This window comes from Lonchura striata, chromosome 1A (genome assembly GCF_050655825.1).
Source record: "Lonchura striata isolate lonStrDom1 chromosome 1A, ASM5065582v1, whole genome shotgun sequence".
NCBI lineage: Eukaryota > Metazoa > Chordata > Aves > Passeriformes > Estrildidae > Lonchura > Lonchura striata.
The window spans coordinates 42,948,626-42,963,941 of record NC_140741.1 but is presented as its reverse complement, the minus strand read 5'-3'; the positions used below and the strand labels follow the sequence as shown (position 1 = coordinate 42,963,941).

The following is a 15,316-nucleotide window of genomic DNA, read 5'->3' as shown; positions in this document are numbered from 1 at the left end:
TTTTGTAATGGCTAGAGCCCATAGATGTGAGAGCTGTTTCTGTGTTTGCACTGCACAAACTCCAGATATACTGCAAAATTGGATGTCATTGGCTCTGTGTTAGAGCTAAATACAGTCCTGATTTGTGCTCTAGCACTATCAAAATTGAAAGAATAGACAGAAGTAATGATGCTCCCATTTGCAGAACTTTTCCTTAATGAGAAGAACAAAAATAAAAATACTCAAAGCTGGTTTCAATGTGGGTCTGGAAAAGCTGCATAAATTTTACCTGAATGATATAAGAGTTTTGCTTCTGTCCTAGAATGAACCAGTGCTTTTCCAAAGCTGTGTGATGTCTCTAGATACTTCTATGGTGAATAACTTCCTGTTACATTATAATAATTGTTAATATTTACATCACATTTAGCTTTCCTTCAGAGTACTGTGTAAAGCAGTACTTAAAGAATGATCTTTCTTAATTTACATGCTGGAAGCCTTATTCCAAATACTTTTAAATCTGTTTTCTGCCTTAGGCTATTATGCAGTTCGAGATACTTTGTGAGCAGGTTGTGCATGGATTATCTGTGCTGCCCTGGTATAGGTGCTTTTAATACAGCATCCTACCTAACAAAAACAGCTTACTAAAACAGGTATTCTGGTGGAGTGTAATTAGTTTTTCCTGAAGCTACATCTGCAGTAATCTCAAATTGAGGATTACCCTCTGGAATATATTTCAAAGCATATTCAATACCCACTGCTTTTATGATGCTGTAGTTATGCTGAAAAGGCTTTTCAGGATAAGGGCTGTGACTCTTGGCTACCAATGTAATCTGATGCATCTAGAGGAGAATATTTCAACTATCGCTCTGCAAAATCTGATTTCAGTTCAGAAGTAGTGCCAAGGATTGCTGATTAAATAGAGAGCAGAGGAAGCTCAAGAAAGAAGACAGGAAAATACAATAATTTTTGTGGAGACCAAGACAGAACATGGCCTGAGAAAACGGCATTATTGACTTCTTTATCAAGAAGATTTTGCCTGATGCAGGGGCTATTTTACATCACATATCTATCTTGGCTGTGATAGAGTTAAATTTCTTCATAGCAGTCTGTGTGGTGCTGTGGTTTAGGTTTGTGATGACATTCTCAGCAGTGAAAACAGGAGCACAGTGTGGCTGTTTCTTTGAGATTGGTCAAGCATCAGTGGTGGTAGCTGGAGAGTGGTTACCTTTGAGTCCTTTTTTTCCTATTCCCCTTCACTTATTTTATGATATCAAAAATGTTTTATTTGTATCAACTCATGAGTTTTTTGTCACTTTCACTCTTTTTGTTAATCCTTCCATCCCATTGAAGGGTTGAGCAAGAAAGAAGTTGCTGGGTGCTAAATTGCTGACCAGGGTCAGCCCTCTACATGTCACAAATTTGTGTTATGGGTGTGTGGACCATGGTGTCTATTTTTTGGTATTCGGAAATTTAGTTGTACTGTTTACACAGTATACAATATAGTTAACTTAGAACAATTTTTTGTGAAACAGTTTTCAATTTATATTCTAATTTCTTCTTTCTCCTCAGTAACTCTTCTAGTTTCTCTGCTCTTGTCATGTTTGTCCCAGTTTCAAGTGTAGCAGATGAAATTAGACCAAAGACTGAATTACTTTGTCTGGATTTGAGAATTACATCAGCTTCACTGATGATTGTCCCTTGAGGGAAGAAGGTTTTCAGTTGAGAAATATGCTTTTGAATAAGCTGGCTTTATTTGAATCATTGTCAGTGAGGGAAGTAAGCAGTCTTAGAGGAGAAATCGCCTCTTTCCAGAGATTTCTGGAGCACGTCAGAAGTGACAATTGGTTAGACCTTATCAAGTGTCCCTTAGTACACAGTTGTATGTTACTATTCTGTTTGGAAAGATTTACTAATTTATCCATGTGTATGCTTAAACATACTATTAACCCTCTTCCCCAACAATATGACTATTGCACTTCTTCACTTACCTAATTAGTACAATCTGTTGTTAATCTTCTTGTTAATCTTGTTAGTTTTAACTACTGGATTATAAAAAGTACATTTTCAAAATTAATTTGACTTCCACAGATGGTAGTGAAAGAAGAAATCTTACAAAGGATAAATAGTTACAGTCAAATTGCAGTGGGATATGCGTTGCATTGTGTTGGCTAAGTAAAGTTATCAACAATACACTTTTCCTTAAATTAAGTGTAATATTGGGAAAGTGTAAGCAAGACACTTCCATAATGGAGATAGCCCTCAAAGTATTAGAATATATTCTATTAAGTCCTCTGAGTCTTTAATAGACAGTACAGAGCTATTTGCTAGCTGTCTTCATGGTATGCACCATTTTTTTTTGAGTAAGTCCTACTTAAAAGCTCTACAGTACTGTCAGCTTTGTGAACCTGGGAAGACTATTCACACTTTCCTCTTCAAAGAAAAAGTAGTTTTTGGAAGTGAAATGTGTCAATAGTATCACATATAGCTAAGAAATAAAGATTTCCATGTCCATCAGCTGGCAGTTTGTTTAGGTCAGTACTTAGTAATTTGGAGTTGGATGGGGAAACCAATCAAGCAGAAAGAAAAACTTTCACTCTAGGAGGGAGGAATTTTATTTTGAAATGTCTGTTAAAAACTAATTAAATGGCATTAATATTAAAATGAAATATTAAATGGTATTAATATATTATTAATATTTTTTCTTGTCAGAAGCACTAAGTGTCATCTTATTTCCATCATTATGTTAGTGAGAGATCTTAATACTAGGAATCAGAAAAGCAGTTTTAATATGTCAGTGTGTTGGAGTGGGACCAATCCTTCTTGTCTGCCATAGCTTCAATTAAGGAAAATAATAAAGTTTATCCCTAACTTAAAGTGCAGAAGCAGTATCCCTGACACCAGTTTATAAATTGTGGTTCATACTGAGGTAGAGATTGTGCCATCACTTGTAGCAGTGAGATAGTTTGTATGTGTACAAATTATAGGATATATTCAGTGTTACTTGATTTTGTTTACTTCTGCATTAATTATGTTTGGAATGATTTTATCATCCAACCATAGCCAGGATTGAGAATTATGTTACTGCAATTAAGGAAAAAACCAAACAGCTGAAACTAATCATATGAAGGAAGCTTCTTGAAAACTTTTAAACTCGGCTACTACTATCTGGTAAGGAGAGGTTTTATTACACTGAGAGCAGTCCTTTTCCACTTGCAGTATAAACATATGATGTAATTTGTCTTCAGATGAGAAATTAGGATGAAAGTTTCCATGCAAATTAAGTAGACCTGAAAGCAAAAGAGAAAAGAAAATAAAGCCTTAGTGTTCTTATTTTACTTTCAGTCCAGTTTTCACTGTTGGCTGGGAGTTGACTACTGAAAAAATTAGGTGTTTTTGCTGTGCGAAAAGTACCCACAGCCAAATAGTTGTGTTTCTTTTGTAACTTGTAAAACCTCAGTCTAAAAGTGCAACATTTCTTAACAATGCATAAATGCTGAATTCCCAAGAGTTGTAAAAAAGACACAGAAATGCCTTGCGTTAAGGCAGACTGAATTTAAAACAAATATTCTTCCATGAGTGCAGAGCAATAGGAGCCACAGTGTTTGTATCTGTTCTGGTACGCAAAACTAGCTTGGCACAGTTTGAGAGTCAGCTGAGTTGTGATATCAGCATTTTTCTGTAAAAGAGGCAGTAATCTACCAGGTAGCTCACAAGAATATGCTGCATGGTTTAGACCCAAATAGAGTCTAGCCCAAACACAGGGGCCTTACCACTGCTTGCAGGTACTGTCTTTACTGTCTTACAGTAGGGAGTTTTAAATACATTTGTATAGTATGGTCTGTGCTGTGTCTTCCTGAGAAGAACCCAACAGATATTTGTAATCTCTGTATAAAAATATTAATGCTCCTTATTACCCTTTTAAAATAGGGGAAAACAAAACCATAATGAGTGGCAAGTATTTGAAATTCTTGACATTCACAGTTCAAAATGATAAGTTGTCATACTTAAATAAGAAAAATATTATTGTGCAATTCAGATTTAAAGACCTATTTCTAACTAAGTGCTGTGCTGAAGAGGTTTGGATCATGAGCTGGAGTGCCAGTAAGTTGTTCTGATTTTCAGATTTGACTAATTAGTCATATACAACATCCTTTTTATTCTCAGTATGCAACTGTATCAGACAAGTTATTTGGTGCCTAACGAAAGGCCCCCTGGGATGCTTTTATGTCTGACAAATAACTATATATAATTACTTGCTTCATCACATATACACTACTATATGAATTAATTCTAAGGTATTAAATAGTAAGAAGATGCAGTTTGCCAAATAAAATATTCCATGATGGCAGACGATATTTATTTTCAGAATTTTCCTGTGATATGTATTTTTAAAGCTACACATGTGTGAAGTCCAGTGATGTTTTCACAAGACTGAGATAAAGACTGCAGTTTCTTCCAAGAGTCTCATATTCATGAGTAACTGTTGAGCAATATCTCCTACTGCATGTTTTAACAAGGACAGTTTTATCTCAACAGTCTGTCTTCCTTTCCAAAAACTGGGGCAAGCTGAAATAAAAACAACTCTTTGTACTGTTAAAAATGATATTTCTGAAATGCTGTATTGTTGTATTGTGTCTTTGCAAAGCTATATAGAACTTTTGTCAAGGAATGTAGACCTTGAGTGACTTTGCTTTTATTTAAAGTATTTTTTTGTCCTGATAGCCTCTTCACAGGCTGCAGGAGATGAAGAGAGAAATCATGAACTTAAGCAAAGATCAGAGATTTAAAATAGCATGAAGGGAAAAGAACCAGGATGTGTCCAATAGGTGTGTGTTAACTGTGCATTTTAGTTAGGGGCTAGGAAATAACATGCACTGTGTGGAGAACTAAGTTAGAATGTATTTTTAGTCTAATTAATGCTTTATCAGTTTAGTCAAGGTATAACAACATCTTAATAGTTTACTTACAAGAATGCTAACACTTAGAATCTAACTCACCCAGTTTCGCTACAGGTCTGTTAATAATTCAATAAAAATCAATATACACTAGTAAATGCCCAATTCTTCTTACCCTCTCTAATCATTGCTGCATGAGTTGTTAGCGACCAAGTTCTTTTTTGGGACCAACATGGTGGAGATAATAGAAGGTTATTGTACTCTTTTCTTCTTGGTCTTTGTGTATGCTTGAGGTAATTTTTGTATGCTTTAACTCAGTATGAGGGGTATGTTCTTATAGTTGATTCACAGGGCTAGATTAATAGTGATTCCTTAGGTTCTAGTGCTTTTCTGTTTGTGGGAGGAGAGACACACAGGTATAGAAAGGTAGACAAAAATAAAAGTAATAAGACTTCCCAAGAGCAAAAAACAATTTTGGACGTAGATTGTATACATGTTACCTCTTGATTATTTTGCTGTAGGGGCCAGGCTTTTTACTGGCTGTTGGTAACATCAAAAGCGCAAGGCGTAATGAGAAGAAAAAGGTGAAATTATCTATGAAGGGTAGGCCTGATAACAACTATGGCGGTGCTGTCAGCTGGAATAAATAATGTGAAAAAATACACAATTTTGAATGAAGTTGGTGGTTACATCCTTTGTGGAATATGTTAGTTGTAAAAACTGCTGCAGTGGATTTGATAGAGCAAAGCAAAACTAAAGTGCAGTGATTGTTTTGTGACTGACTGGAGGTAACAGCAGTAGTTAAAACCATAGATTTGAGGTGATGGAGAGTCTAGAAATAGTAGTGGGAGGAGGAGGTGCAAGGGTTGTGCCAGAGCCCCAAGATATTTTTTCATCTTAGACAGCAAGTGAGAAAGGATTTATACAAAAAGAGATGCCTAGAAGATAGTGTTATGGAAACCAAAACACACAAGATATGAAAATCAGGCAGTAGATGAAAATGAAGGCAAGCTGAAGAGAGTAGGAGCTTGGAAATAAGGTCAAGGAAGTGTGAGAGACCCTATTGGGAATATTCTTATTAGAGCAGTGAGCCAGGAAATTTTCATGTTCTAAACATTTGAGCAGTTGGGAAGGTAGTATGTTTGGTGGTGGAAATAAAAAAGCCCAATACTTACACAGATCAGTAAGCTGGTGGGATCTTGCTTCTAAGTTATCCTCTGTTCTTCTTCTTTTGAGGAGTAAGAGCTGATGGGTGAAGGTATGGGTTGAGTACAGGAGGAGAGACAAAGTGAGCAAGATCTGAAGACACGACTAAACATAGGTAGAAAGTGGCTGCAGGAGGAAAACAGCAGAGAAACTTAATGTTAGGAGGTAGAAAGTGAGAAAAGTAGGACTTGTTGGTGGAGGGATGAAAAAGAAGAAGCAAATGGGCAGAACTTACTTTCCTCTGTGATCCTGTTCCAGGTGCAGAATAGGTTATGTTTGCTCTAAAGGTCTTAAATCCTCATTTACCTTTTTAATGGTATTGACTGCTGTGATCAGTCACTGTTCATTTTCATAGTCCCTTAATTGTTGAGTAGCATCTTTTGATTTTGTGATGCCCTTTTTCCAAGTCAGGGCACAGAGAAGAGTCTGTGTTTCCATGCTTGTCTTTCTGTATGAGTCAGGTTGGTAGGAATAAAGCTAAGGTTTCTGGTATACATCCTTGGGACTCTCAGTGGTGAGGCTCAGGATTCACAGGAGAAGAGGGTGCTGATGCCATTGCTTTTACTAGCAGAGTCCTCAGATCAGGATGGAGGTGTGCTGATGAAGTTGTGTGAGTGGTGAAAAAGCATGAGCCTCTTGAGCAGGTACTTGATATTTATAGGCTGTGAAAACATATTGTTTTATTAACATGAAATCCATGGGGGTTTTATTTGTTTTATTTTAAATTGTAAGTCTAATCTACTCTGCTCTTGTGTTCAGGGTAAATTTTAATGTGTTTATGAAATATTTTTTTTTAATATAAGTAAGGCTTTTCATGTTCCTGTTCCCTCTCTTCCTGGGTATTTAATGTTATTTGTTGCAAAAAGTCCTGCAAGAGTTTTAGCACTTCCCTTAAAACTTGATAGTGTTTAACACGAGTGATCTCCCTGGCTGCCATATACCTTTCTAAGTGTGAGGAGGGAGATCACTGGTGTTAAGTAAGACACTATTGACTTTTAAGAGAAATAGCTGGAGGCAGGACACTGTCCATAAAGGATATTCAATTCTGGGAGAAGCCTCTTCTTATAACAGCTGATAATTACTGACTTAGTACTAGACTCATTTGCTGTAGCAGGCTTTTCTGGTGGATAAAGGCAGTAATGTATATAGAGAGGCCTAAGGAGAGGCTTTGTTTGTTTGTGTGAGGCTTTGGCCAACGATGATTTATGGATTGCAGGTCAAGTTCTGTTCTTATTAATGGGATTGTAAAATATAACTAGGAATTTTACTTTGGGGAAGCAAACTCATTAGGGTGCAGAAAAAAAAGGGATATAAGGAAACTTTTCTTCAGTTATATATTTTGCATAAATTTTGAGTGCTTGGGGGTATAAAGAAAGGCAGGTTTTTCTAGTTTTTTTTTTCTGTTTTTGATGTTTTTGCAAGTATAAATAAATCATTGAAGTGCAGATTCCAAACACTTTTGCACTAACCAGTTTTCCCAGAGGTGCCCCTTTTATCTGTTCCACTGGGAATAGAGCAGGTTGATGATCTCCATGACTACACTGTTGTCAGTACATCACAGCTGGTGGCTCAGTATCACATCACAGACTTGAAGCACAGAAGTCTTTATTGTTGAATGTGTAGAGCCATTGGAGTGGTGCATTCATCCTATTGAACTGACTTCAATATCTTACTGGCTGAATAGTAAGACCTGAATATGCATTAATATGCTAACTAGGCTTTTTGGCAGAAGGAAATTAAGATAAATGTTGTAGGATTTCTTAGATATGGAAATGCATAAGGTTTTCTGTTGTGCATTGTATAAATAGGTGGCATGCTTGTTTTGGCCAAGGTAGGGTTAATTTTCTTCACAGAGACTAGTACAAGCCTGTGTTTTGGAATTTACTGAACACAGTGATAATACAGAGATGCTTTTGTAATTGCTGAGCAGGGCTTACACAGAGCCAAAGCCTTTCCTGCTTCTCGTACTGCCACACTGGGGAGGAGACTGGGGGTGCTGGGGGGGTTGGGAGGAGACACATCCAGGAGAGGTGACCCAAAGTGACCACAGGGAGATTCCAGACCAGGTGACATCATGCTCAGTGTATGCACTGGGGGAAGGAGGAGGAAAGGAGGACTTTTGAACTTTGGAGTTTGTCTTCCCAAGGCATCTTTAGATGTGATGGGGCCCTGCTCTCCTGGAGATGGCTGAGCACCTGCCTGCCATTGCAAAGCAGTGAATGAACCCCTGGTTTTGCTTGCTTGTGTGTACAGCCTTTGTTTTCCCTATTAAACTGTCTACATCTGAATCCACAATTTTTCTAATCTTCCATCCTTCTGATTCTCTCCCTGATCCCACTGGTTGGTGAGTGAGCAAGTGGCTGCCTGGGGCTTGGTTGCCAACTGGGCTTACACCATGACTGGCTACACCAGTGTTTTCAACCAGTAAACAGGATGAAGAGGCTTTTATTTTGGTAGCTTTGAAAGATAACAGATGTTGGGCTCATTTCATGCCTTAGTTCAGCACTCCTTGATCTGTAATACCTTAACCAAAGTTTGCATGTGGAGTGCCAAAGGGGGAATGGAATTGCAGGCTTTTAGAGTAGTCAATCAGTGTGACTAGTTGTCATTTGGCTGTTATTTTACCTTTTTTGTACTAATTATCTTTATCTAGTATAAAAGTTGCAAATTGTTTGTAAAAGCATCTTCTTATCTGCTGTGTGTCCATAGTATAGAGGGTCTTTAAGTGCTAATGTAACATAAGCTTGTGATAGTAGTAATAACAGTGGGTTGGGTGGGAGCTCTGATTTCTAGTGAACCTTTTATAAATGTGAGCAATTTCTTTGCAAATCAGTTGAAAAAAACAGTACATCAGATTTGTCCAAATATACACTTCAAAGTTAGCTTGATCAGATGTGGGTTGAGTTTTCTTCCCTTTTTTTTTTTTTTTTTTTTTTTTAATCAGCTGAACAAGCAAGGTTTCGAAAAATAAAGATGATTATAAATAAAACATTTTTCAAAATCTCGATATGTGGTATGCTGGCAAAGTGAAAGCTTTTATTTAGAGCACTTCTGAATTAGGAGGTTTGAACCAAAGGAGCTTTGACTAAGATTTTCCATGCAAAATAAAAACTGTCGGCATTTGGGGTTTCCTGTGGCTATTTACCTTCCAAAACAATCATTATTATAATTTTCAGGAAGTTATATTTAATGATTCTGAGGCTTTGGATTTTTAAGTAGAATTTTCTGAGGGTGCCAGAGCTGGATTCTAGGCAGTCTGTTGAGTGGAGAACATAAGACCTCTACTTACTCGAAGACTGATGTTATTACTTAAATACAAATCAACATAATTAATTTAATATGGAGTTGTTAACTGGAATTATGAAAGACACAAGTTGTATCATTTGTTGTAGAGGCTGAGTCATATGTTGTAATTGCTGGCTGCTTTTGTGGACTGCACACTTGTGTTTCTGTAGAACACCTGTAAGTCAGGAGATCTGTGCCCTATTCCACTCTCTGTGCAAAACCAGCTGTGGAAGTCCTATGATAGCTTCACTTTTTTTGGTGTTCTTAGATGAAGTTCACAGAACGTGTTTGGAGCCTTAGTCTGCTCACTGTGTTCTCTGTAAATGCACGCTCGTTTGTGCCAGTACGCATGTACGTAAAAATTGCAAGATCAGCTTTTCCAAACTAGCACCTTAGTACACCTGTGATTCTCTTATGCCTGTAGAATTTACAAGCTAAAGTACATGAGCCATGAAATTATTTTGCAGTTGACACCTTCATGTTTGGCAGCCAACTGCCCCCATCTTCTCCAGCAGAATCCACTGGGCACAGGGCCTGTGGAAAATTCATTTTCCAAAACTGAATGAAATTAGGAACTTACTACAGAGCTCACTACAGAATCACAGTGTGTAACACTGTTTTGTACAGGAAGGCCAATTATCTTCTAAGAATGCAAAGGGAGGAAAAAAGAGCAGTCAGTGAGTGCAGTTGGTAAATTCCTGTTGATTTAAAGATACAGGGAAGATAAGAAATGAGGGATAAGCATACAACCTAAGCAGGAGAAAAGTGCAGGAGTTAATAATGTTGACATTAGGCATCACGGCATTAAGAAATCAACCCTGATTTAAGTTTATATATACAGTCTTTTGTCTTGAGCTATCATTAGACTCTGCAACAAGATGCTTTTCCATACAGAGATTTTATTTTCAACACCGAAAGCTATAAACATCATTGAAAACAAGAAATAAATCAAAACAGATAAGCAGGAAAAAAAATCAAGCCAACAATCCACCCATTTGATTTTTATCATACTTTGGTAGCAAGGTTCAGTGACACACTGCATGACAATATAAATAGGTGTACTGAGCATCTCAGTAATTATGTCTTTATCATTACTATTACAGGAACAGTGTGCTACTGAGCACTTCTAAATTAATAAAGCTTTTCTTTTTTACAATATAATAATACTATGCAGAAGGGTGTTTTTGTTATTTGTAGTGCTTTCTCTGTTTTACCATTGAATTGTAACCTAATTCTAACCTGATACGAGAAATATGTCTAATTTTGAAGCCCAAGAAAGTACCAAAACAAATTAGGTTTTGAATTACATGCCTGTAGTCATTTATGTTGGGAGTTTGCTCTAGGACCTTATACTTCAACAGGTGTTCTGCCCTAACAAGTATTTTATCAAGTTGCATTTTGTTCTGTCAGAGCAGATCTTTATATGAATGACATTCTCACAGGTTCTTTTCAGGTAGTGTGTATATGTATCTATATACATATGTATGTAGATATCTGCAGGTACAGATACACGTGTTTAAATATATTTAAAAATACCAATTGACTACTATATTGTTTTAAGAGCCATTTATACTAAGTTTTAAGGTTTTCTCATATCTTACTGTGTTCCTTACAGTTTCTTCCTAAAGAATAGTTCCCATTAGATCAAAGGCATGTAGTGTGCTTATAGCTGTGTTTAGTGTACTGATGACTGAGGTGACTGCACAGGGTGCAGTGATGGATGCCATTGCAGTGCTGAGGTCATTGCTCAGTTGTTTGGAACTATGGGTTTTTTTTTTTCCCTTCTATTTAAGTCATAGGAATAACATCAGAGGCACTTCAAAAGGAAAGCTGTAAGCCAGTGTAATCTTCTTTGTAACTCCACTAACAGCTGTTCACAGAAACTCGTGGTGCTTCTCTTATTTGAATATTTTAAATAGTTTTTTTCAAAGGAGAAAGCCAAAAAGCTTTCCAAAATGCACTGGCATTTAAGTAGCTCTTTAATCTAACCCACTACTGATGGACGTGAACAGCAGTGTATTGAGAGATTGCAAAAAATACTTCTGAATTTGATTTGTGTTCCTCTTTGCTTTGTTCACAGATATTGATGAGTGTGCTGAAGGACGGCACTACTGTCGTGAGAACACCATGTGTGTAAATACACCGGGATCCTTCATGTGTGTCTGCAAAACTGGATATATACGCATTGATGATTATTCCTGTACAGGTAAGAGCTGTGTATTTCTGGAAGAAAATAACAGGATGTGGTATTTAGGAGTACTGATATGATTCTTCTGAAGTTAGTCTTTGTTGGCATCATGGAACATCAAAATGACATGTTAAACACAATAAACATCAAAATCTGATACAGGAAAGCTAATGCATTTTACAAATTATGTATAGGTTATATTATTTGCCTGAAATTGTAAAGTAGGCTGGATTGTCTTATGGGTCTGCACTGTTTTGAGTGCTGATTAAAAAGGTGAAGGGAGGAGACTGAAGACAAAAATAAGCAAATGAAAATAGTGCTGTTTTACTTGGTTTTCATGTTCCACACCAGTACAGCTTCTCTTGGTGTACAGCAAGACTTCACCAAACTTCGGGTGGAGTTAAATTTGCTGCATATTAAGAATGGCTGTGTCCTCATTTTGGGCTCTCCAGGCTCAGTTCTCTCAAGTTCTGCTTGCCTTCAACCACTGATAGCATGGTCAGTGTTGCCTCTGTATCTTCCCTTTTTGCCCTGCTGCCAGTGGATGTGTTTGATTCATAGTGACTTTCTGTCTTCTACTCTTCTTTTTTTGCAAGGTAATTTATATATGGAATGAACACTGGATATCTAAAACAACCTTCTGTATCAGACCCAGGCTGACTCTGTGTTCCTGTTTTTTTTCCCTACAACATAGATAAAGAAAATATGAATCAATTATGTGATGTGTTTACTCAGTGAAAAAAATAGTATCCCTACTTTGAGTGCACAGAGTAACAAATTAGCTTCTTCTATAAAAGGCTACATTTTTCAGGAAAGTTTTCTTGAAGTTCATATTATCTAACAGAAATTGACTGTAAATGTATGAGAGTATTTGGAATGTGAAGACAGCACTGTAAAGTTAATTTCTGATTTTGTTCTGTCCATTGTGTCTCGGATTTTTAGCATCAATGATATGTCTTAGTACAGAAACAGCTCCTTCATGAAGTGGTGTGATTTCCTTGCCTGAACATACACAATACTCAGGAACATGGATTTCAAATCACATCTATGTGGTTTTTGTGAATGCTGTCTTACCTGTACTTGTCATTCCTCTCATACATCAGCAAGCACTATTTTACTGCAGTAAGCTCACTTCTTGAAGGTCCAAGTTATAAAGCCTGCCCACAGCAGGTCCTTACTGAAGCAGCCAGTATGTTTTTTATCATTCTCTTACATTTTCCACACTCTCCACTGAGTAAAGAAATTGTTTCACTACCTCCTGAGGGTGAATATTGGGGTTATTTTAGGACTGACTGTATCTAAATCTGTGTTGATGCTTTTTCTGCTTGGCTTCCCTTAACTTGCTGTTCTGATTGAACTTTGCAAACGGTAAAGCATCACCAACTTTGCAGGGGCATTGGGTGTTTATAAATATAATAAAGGTAGTTCTTGAGGGTCCTCACATTGCATTACTCATACTTGCTGAAACATACTGTTATGAAATACAGAGTAGTTAAGAGATCTAGCCAGTCAAACTTTTGTAAAAGGTGTTGGAAATCCATTTTAGATCTCACACTCCAAACGCAATGTGGTTCCACATTTGTAAATCATAGTTTCCTGTGAAATCAGCTTGATAAGTGACAAAATGAATTATTTATTTTCCACCTTTGTCGATCAAGCTGGGAAAAGTCAATGCTAAAAAAAAGGGAATTAGATGAAAAAGTTTTGTAGAATTTCAAATCTTAAGACCTGCTAGGCCATCTGAACTGTAAGTCATGCTGTACATCAACAACTCTGGATGTATGAGCAATGCCACTCACTATTATTTGGGACATGGAGTTTTTCTGGTGTTACATTTTAGTGAATATTGGATACAGGCAACGATGAGGATACAGTCCCTGCTGGATGATAGAATTTCAATGAATGGTGACCTAACATCACAAAATGTATATGTCACAAAATAACTGCATTATTTTTTCTGGTTCCAAAACTATTGTGTGAGCACCTGCATTGGAGGCACTGGCTCATTAATTAATATATTTTCAGGACTATGTCGGTGGGACTGTATAGTATGCACTTCTGTCCAAATATCTCAGTACTCATGTACAGAGTCCAGTGCACTTTGAATTTTGTCAATGTCTGCAAGAAATGTAGTTATTCAATATGCTTTTTGCCTCTGCAGAGTTTAAAGTTCTTAGCAAGTCTCTATTTGCCTTAATGGCAGTTCTGGGTTTAATTTGCCAGCTGAAATATCAAGAAAACTGAGGAGGAGGCTGTTTTTTAATCCAGTTCAGGAGTAACAAGGATAGGGCAAACAAACAACAATTGACCCTTTGTATTACTAAGTTAAAATTCTTAAAATATGTTTCAAGTCACAGTTTCTTGTAATGCTGTGTGATTGAATCCTGTTATGCAATTGTAGTTGTGCATAAAATAGCTGACACTGTAAATTGGAGAGGAAGCTCTGGTAACACATCCTTTGGAATATTGCTAAGCAGGAAAAAAATGTTCTGCAGCTTGGCATTAATATGTCATTGTTTACACAGGCTAGCTGAAGCCCTGGAAGATGTTGAAAAATTATATGTGGACCTTGATTAGACAGGTTATGATGTAACTGATGTCCACAACTTGCTGGCAGACTAACATACCTTATTGTTCCATCCTGTGAACGTACATATAATATAGCAGTGATTGATCAAAATAGAAAAGAGCCATAAAATCAGTGACATTGAAGATTTTTTCCCCTGTACGAGACATTTGAAAAGAAATCTGTGCTATCTATCTCTGTCAGAGTTGTGCACACAAAGGACTGATTTAGACAGCCTATAGCTGCTTCCAAAACAGCTCCAGTTTCTTTTGTCCTGGCATGTTTATTGCAAGTTTTACAATAGATCTGAATTACATTTTTATTTTTGCAACAAAGGATGTAATGAAGACATCAATTTCAGGTATTATTTGTATTCATAGCAGAACCAAGATTCTCAGGGTTAGATTGAGTTAGTCACAACCATGTTTACACAGAAATCTGTTGTTCATGACTGATTTTTATGTTCAGAAATCAATCATAGCTATGAAAAGGAGAGACAACTTCTAAGTTGAATCCATATGCCAAATGGGTGCACAAACTGCAAATTGAACTCATAAAAATATGCCCTCGGCTACCATGCTTGGTATCCTACAATGATACAGTCTCATTCCTCTTCCACTTTGTTTTCCAGAACCTGGAATGTAATGATGTTGTGCCAGGGGAAGGAAGGTAGATAATGGTATGAGTCTCTGCTGGAGTAGTTCTATATGTACACTAGTATGCTGTGGCATCATCACTGTTAGCTGGGATTAGATCAGGATGCTTTAATTATTTTCAGAAATAATAACATTCACATCTTTACTTTGCATGGGATTACAGAAATGCATGTACTGTTTTCTTGGCTTTAAAAAAGAAAGTTTTACTGCTGGAAACAAGGAAGAGCCCAGTGTCACCTCCCGTCTTTCAGGCTGCTTTGTAATTTGCAGCTGGTAGCATTGCTCTGAGCAGCATAGCATAAGGGATGTCTTTTCCTCCACAATTTATTATGGGAGAGGTTAGGAAATGAGAGATAAGAACTCTCTTTTTCACACTTGGCTCTAACAATGAAGAGTTCATACCAGCCACAGTGACTGGTCAATCATGTTTAGTCTCAACAACTGTCTTTAGTTTTCTGCATAGGGACCACTCACCTAAATGAGTAACCCAACAAGAAGTGAACAAAAGATGCAAGAGACTGTGTTGCTGTGAGACTTAGTG

The 15,316-nt window shown here is 37.0% G+C and overlaps 1 protein-coding gene across 3 annotated transcripts in view; it reads left to right on the top strand.

Annotated features, from left to right (window-relative positions):
* NELL2 (neural EGFL like 2) overlaps positions 1-15,316 on the top strand; it is a 134,172-nt gene that overhangs the window by 60,830 nt on the left and 58,026 nt on the right. For all 3 annotated transcript variants that reach the window (XM_085570257.1, XM_021545322.4, XM_021545323.4), the window contains one exon: positions 11,446-11,571. In XM_085570257.1, coding sequence (XP_085426383.1) covers positions 11,446-11,571 — 126 coding nt within the window. The remainder of the gene's footprint in view (positions 1-11,445; positions 11,572-15,316) is intronic.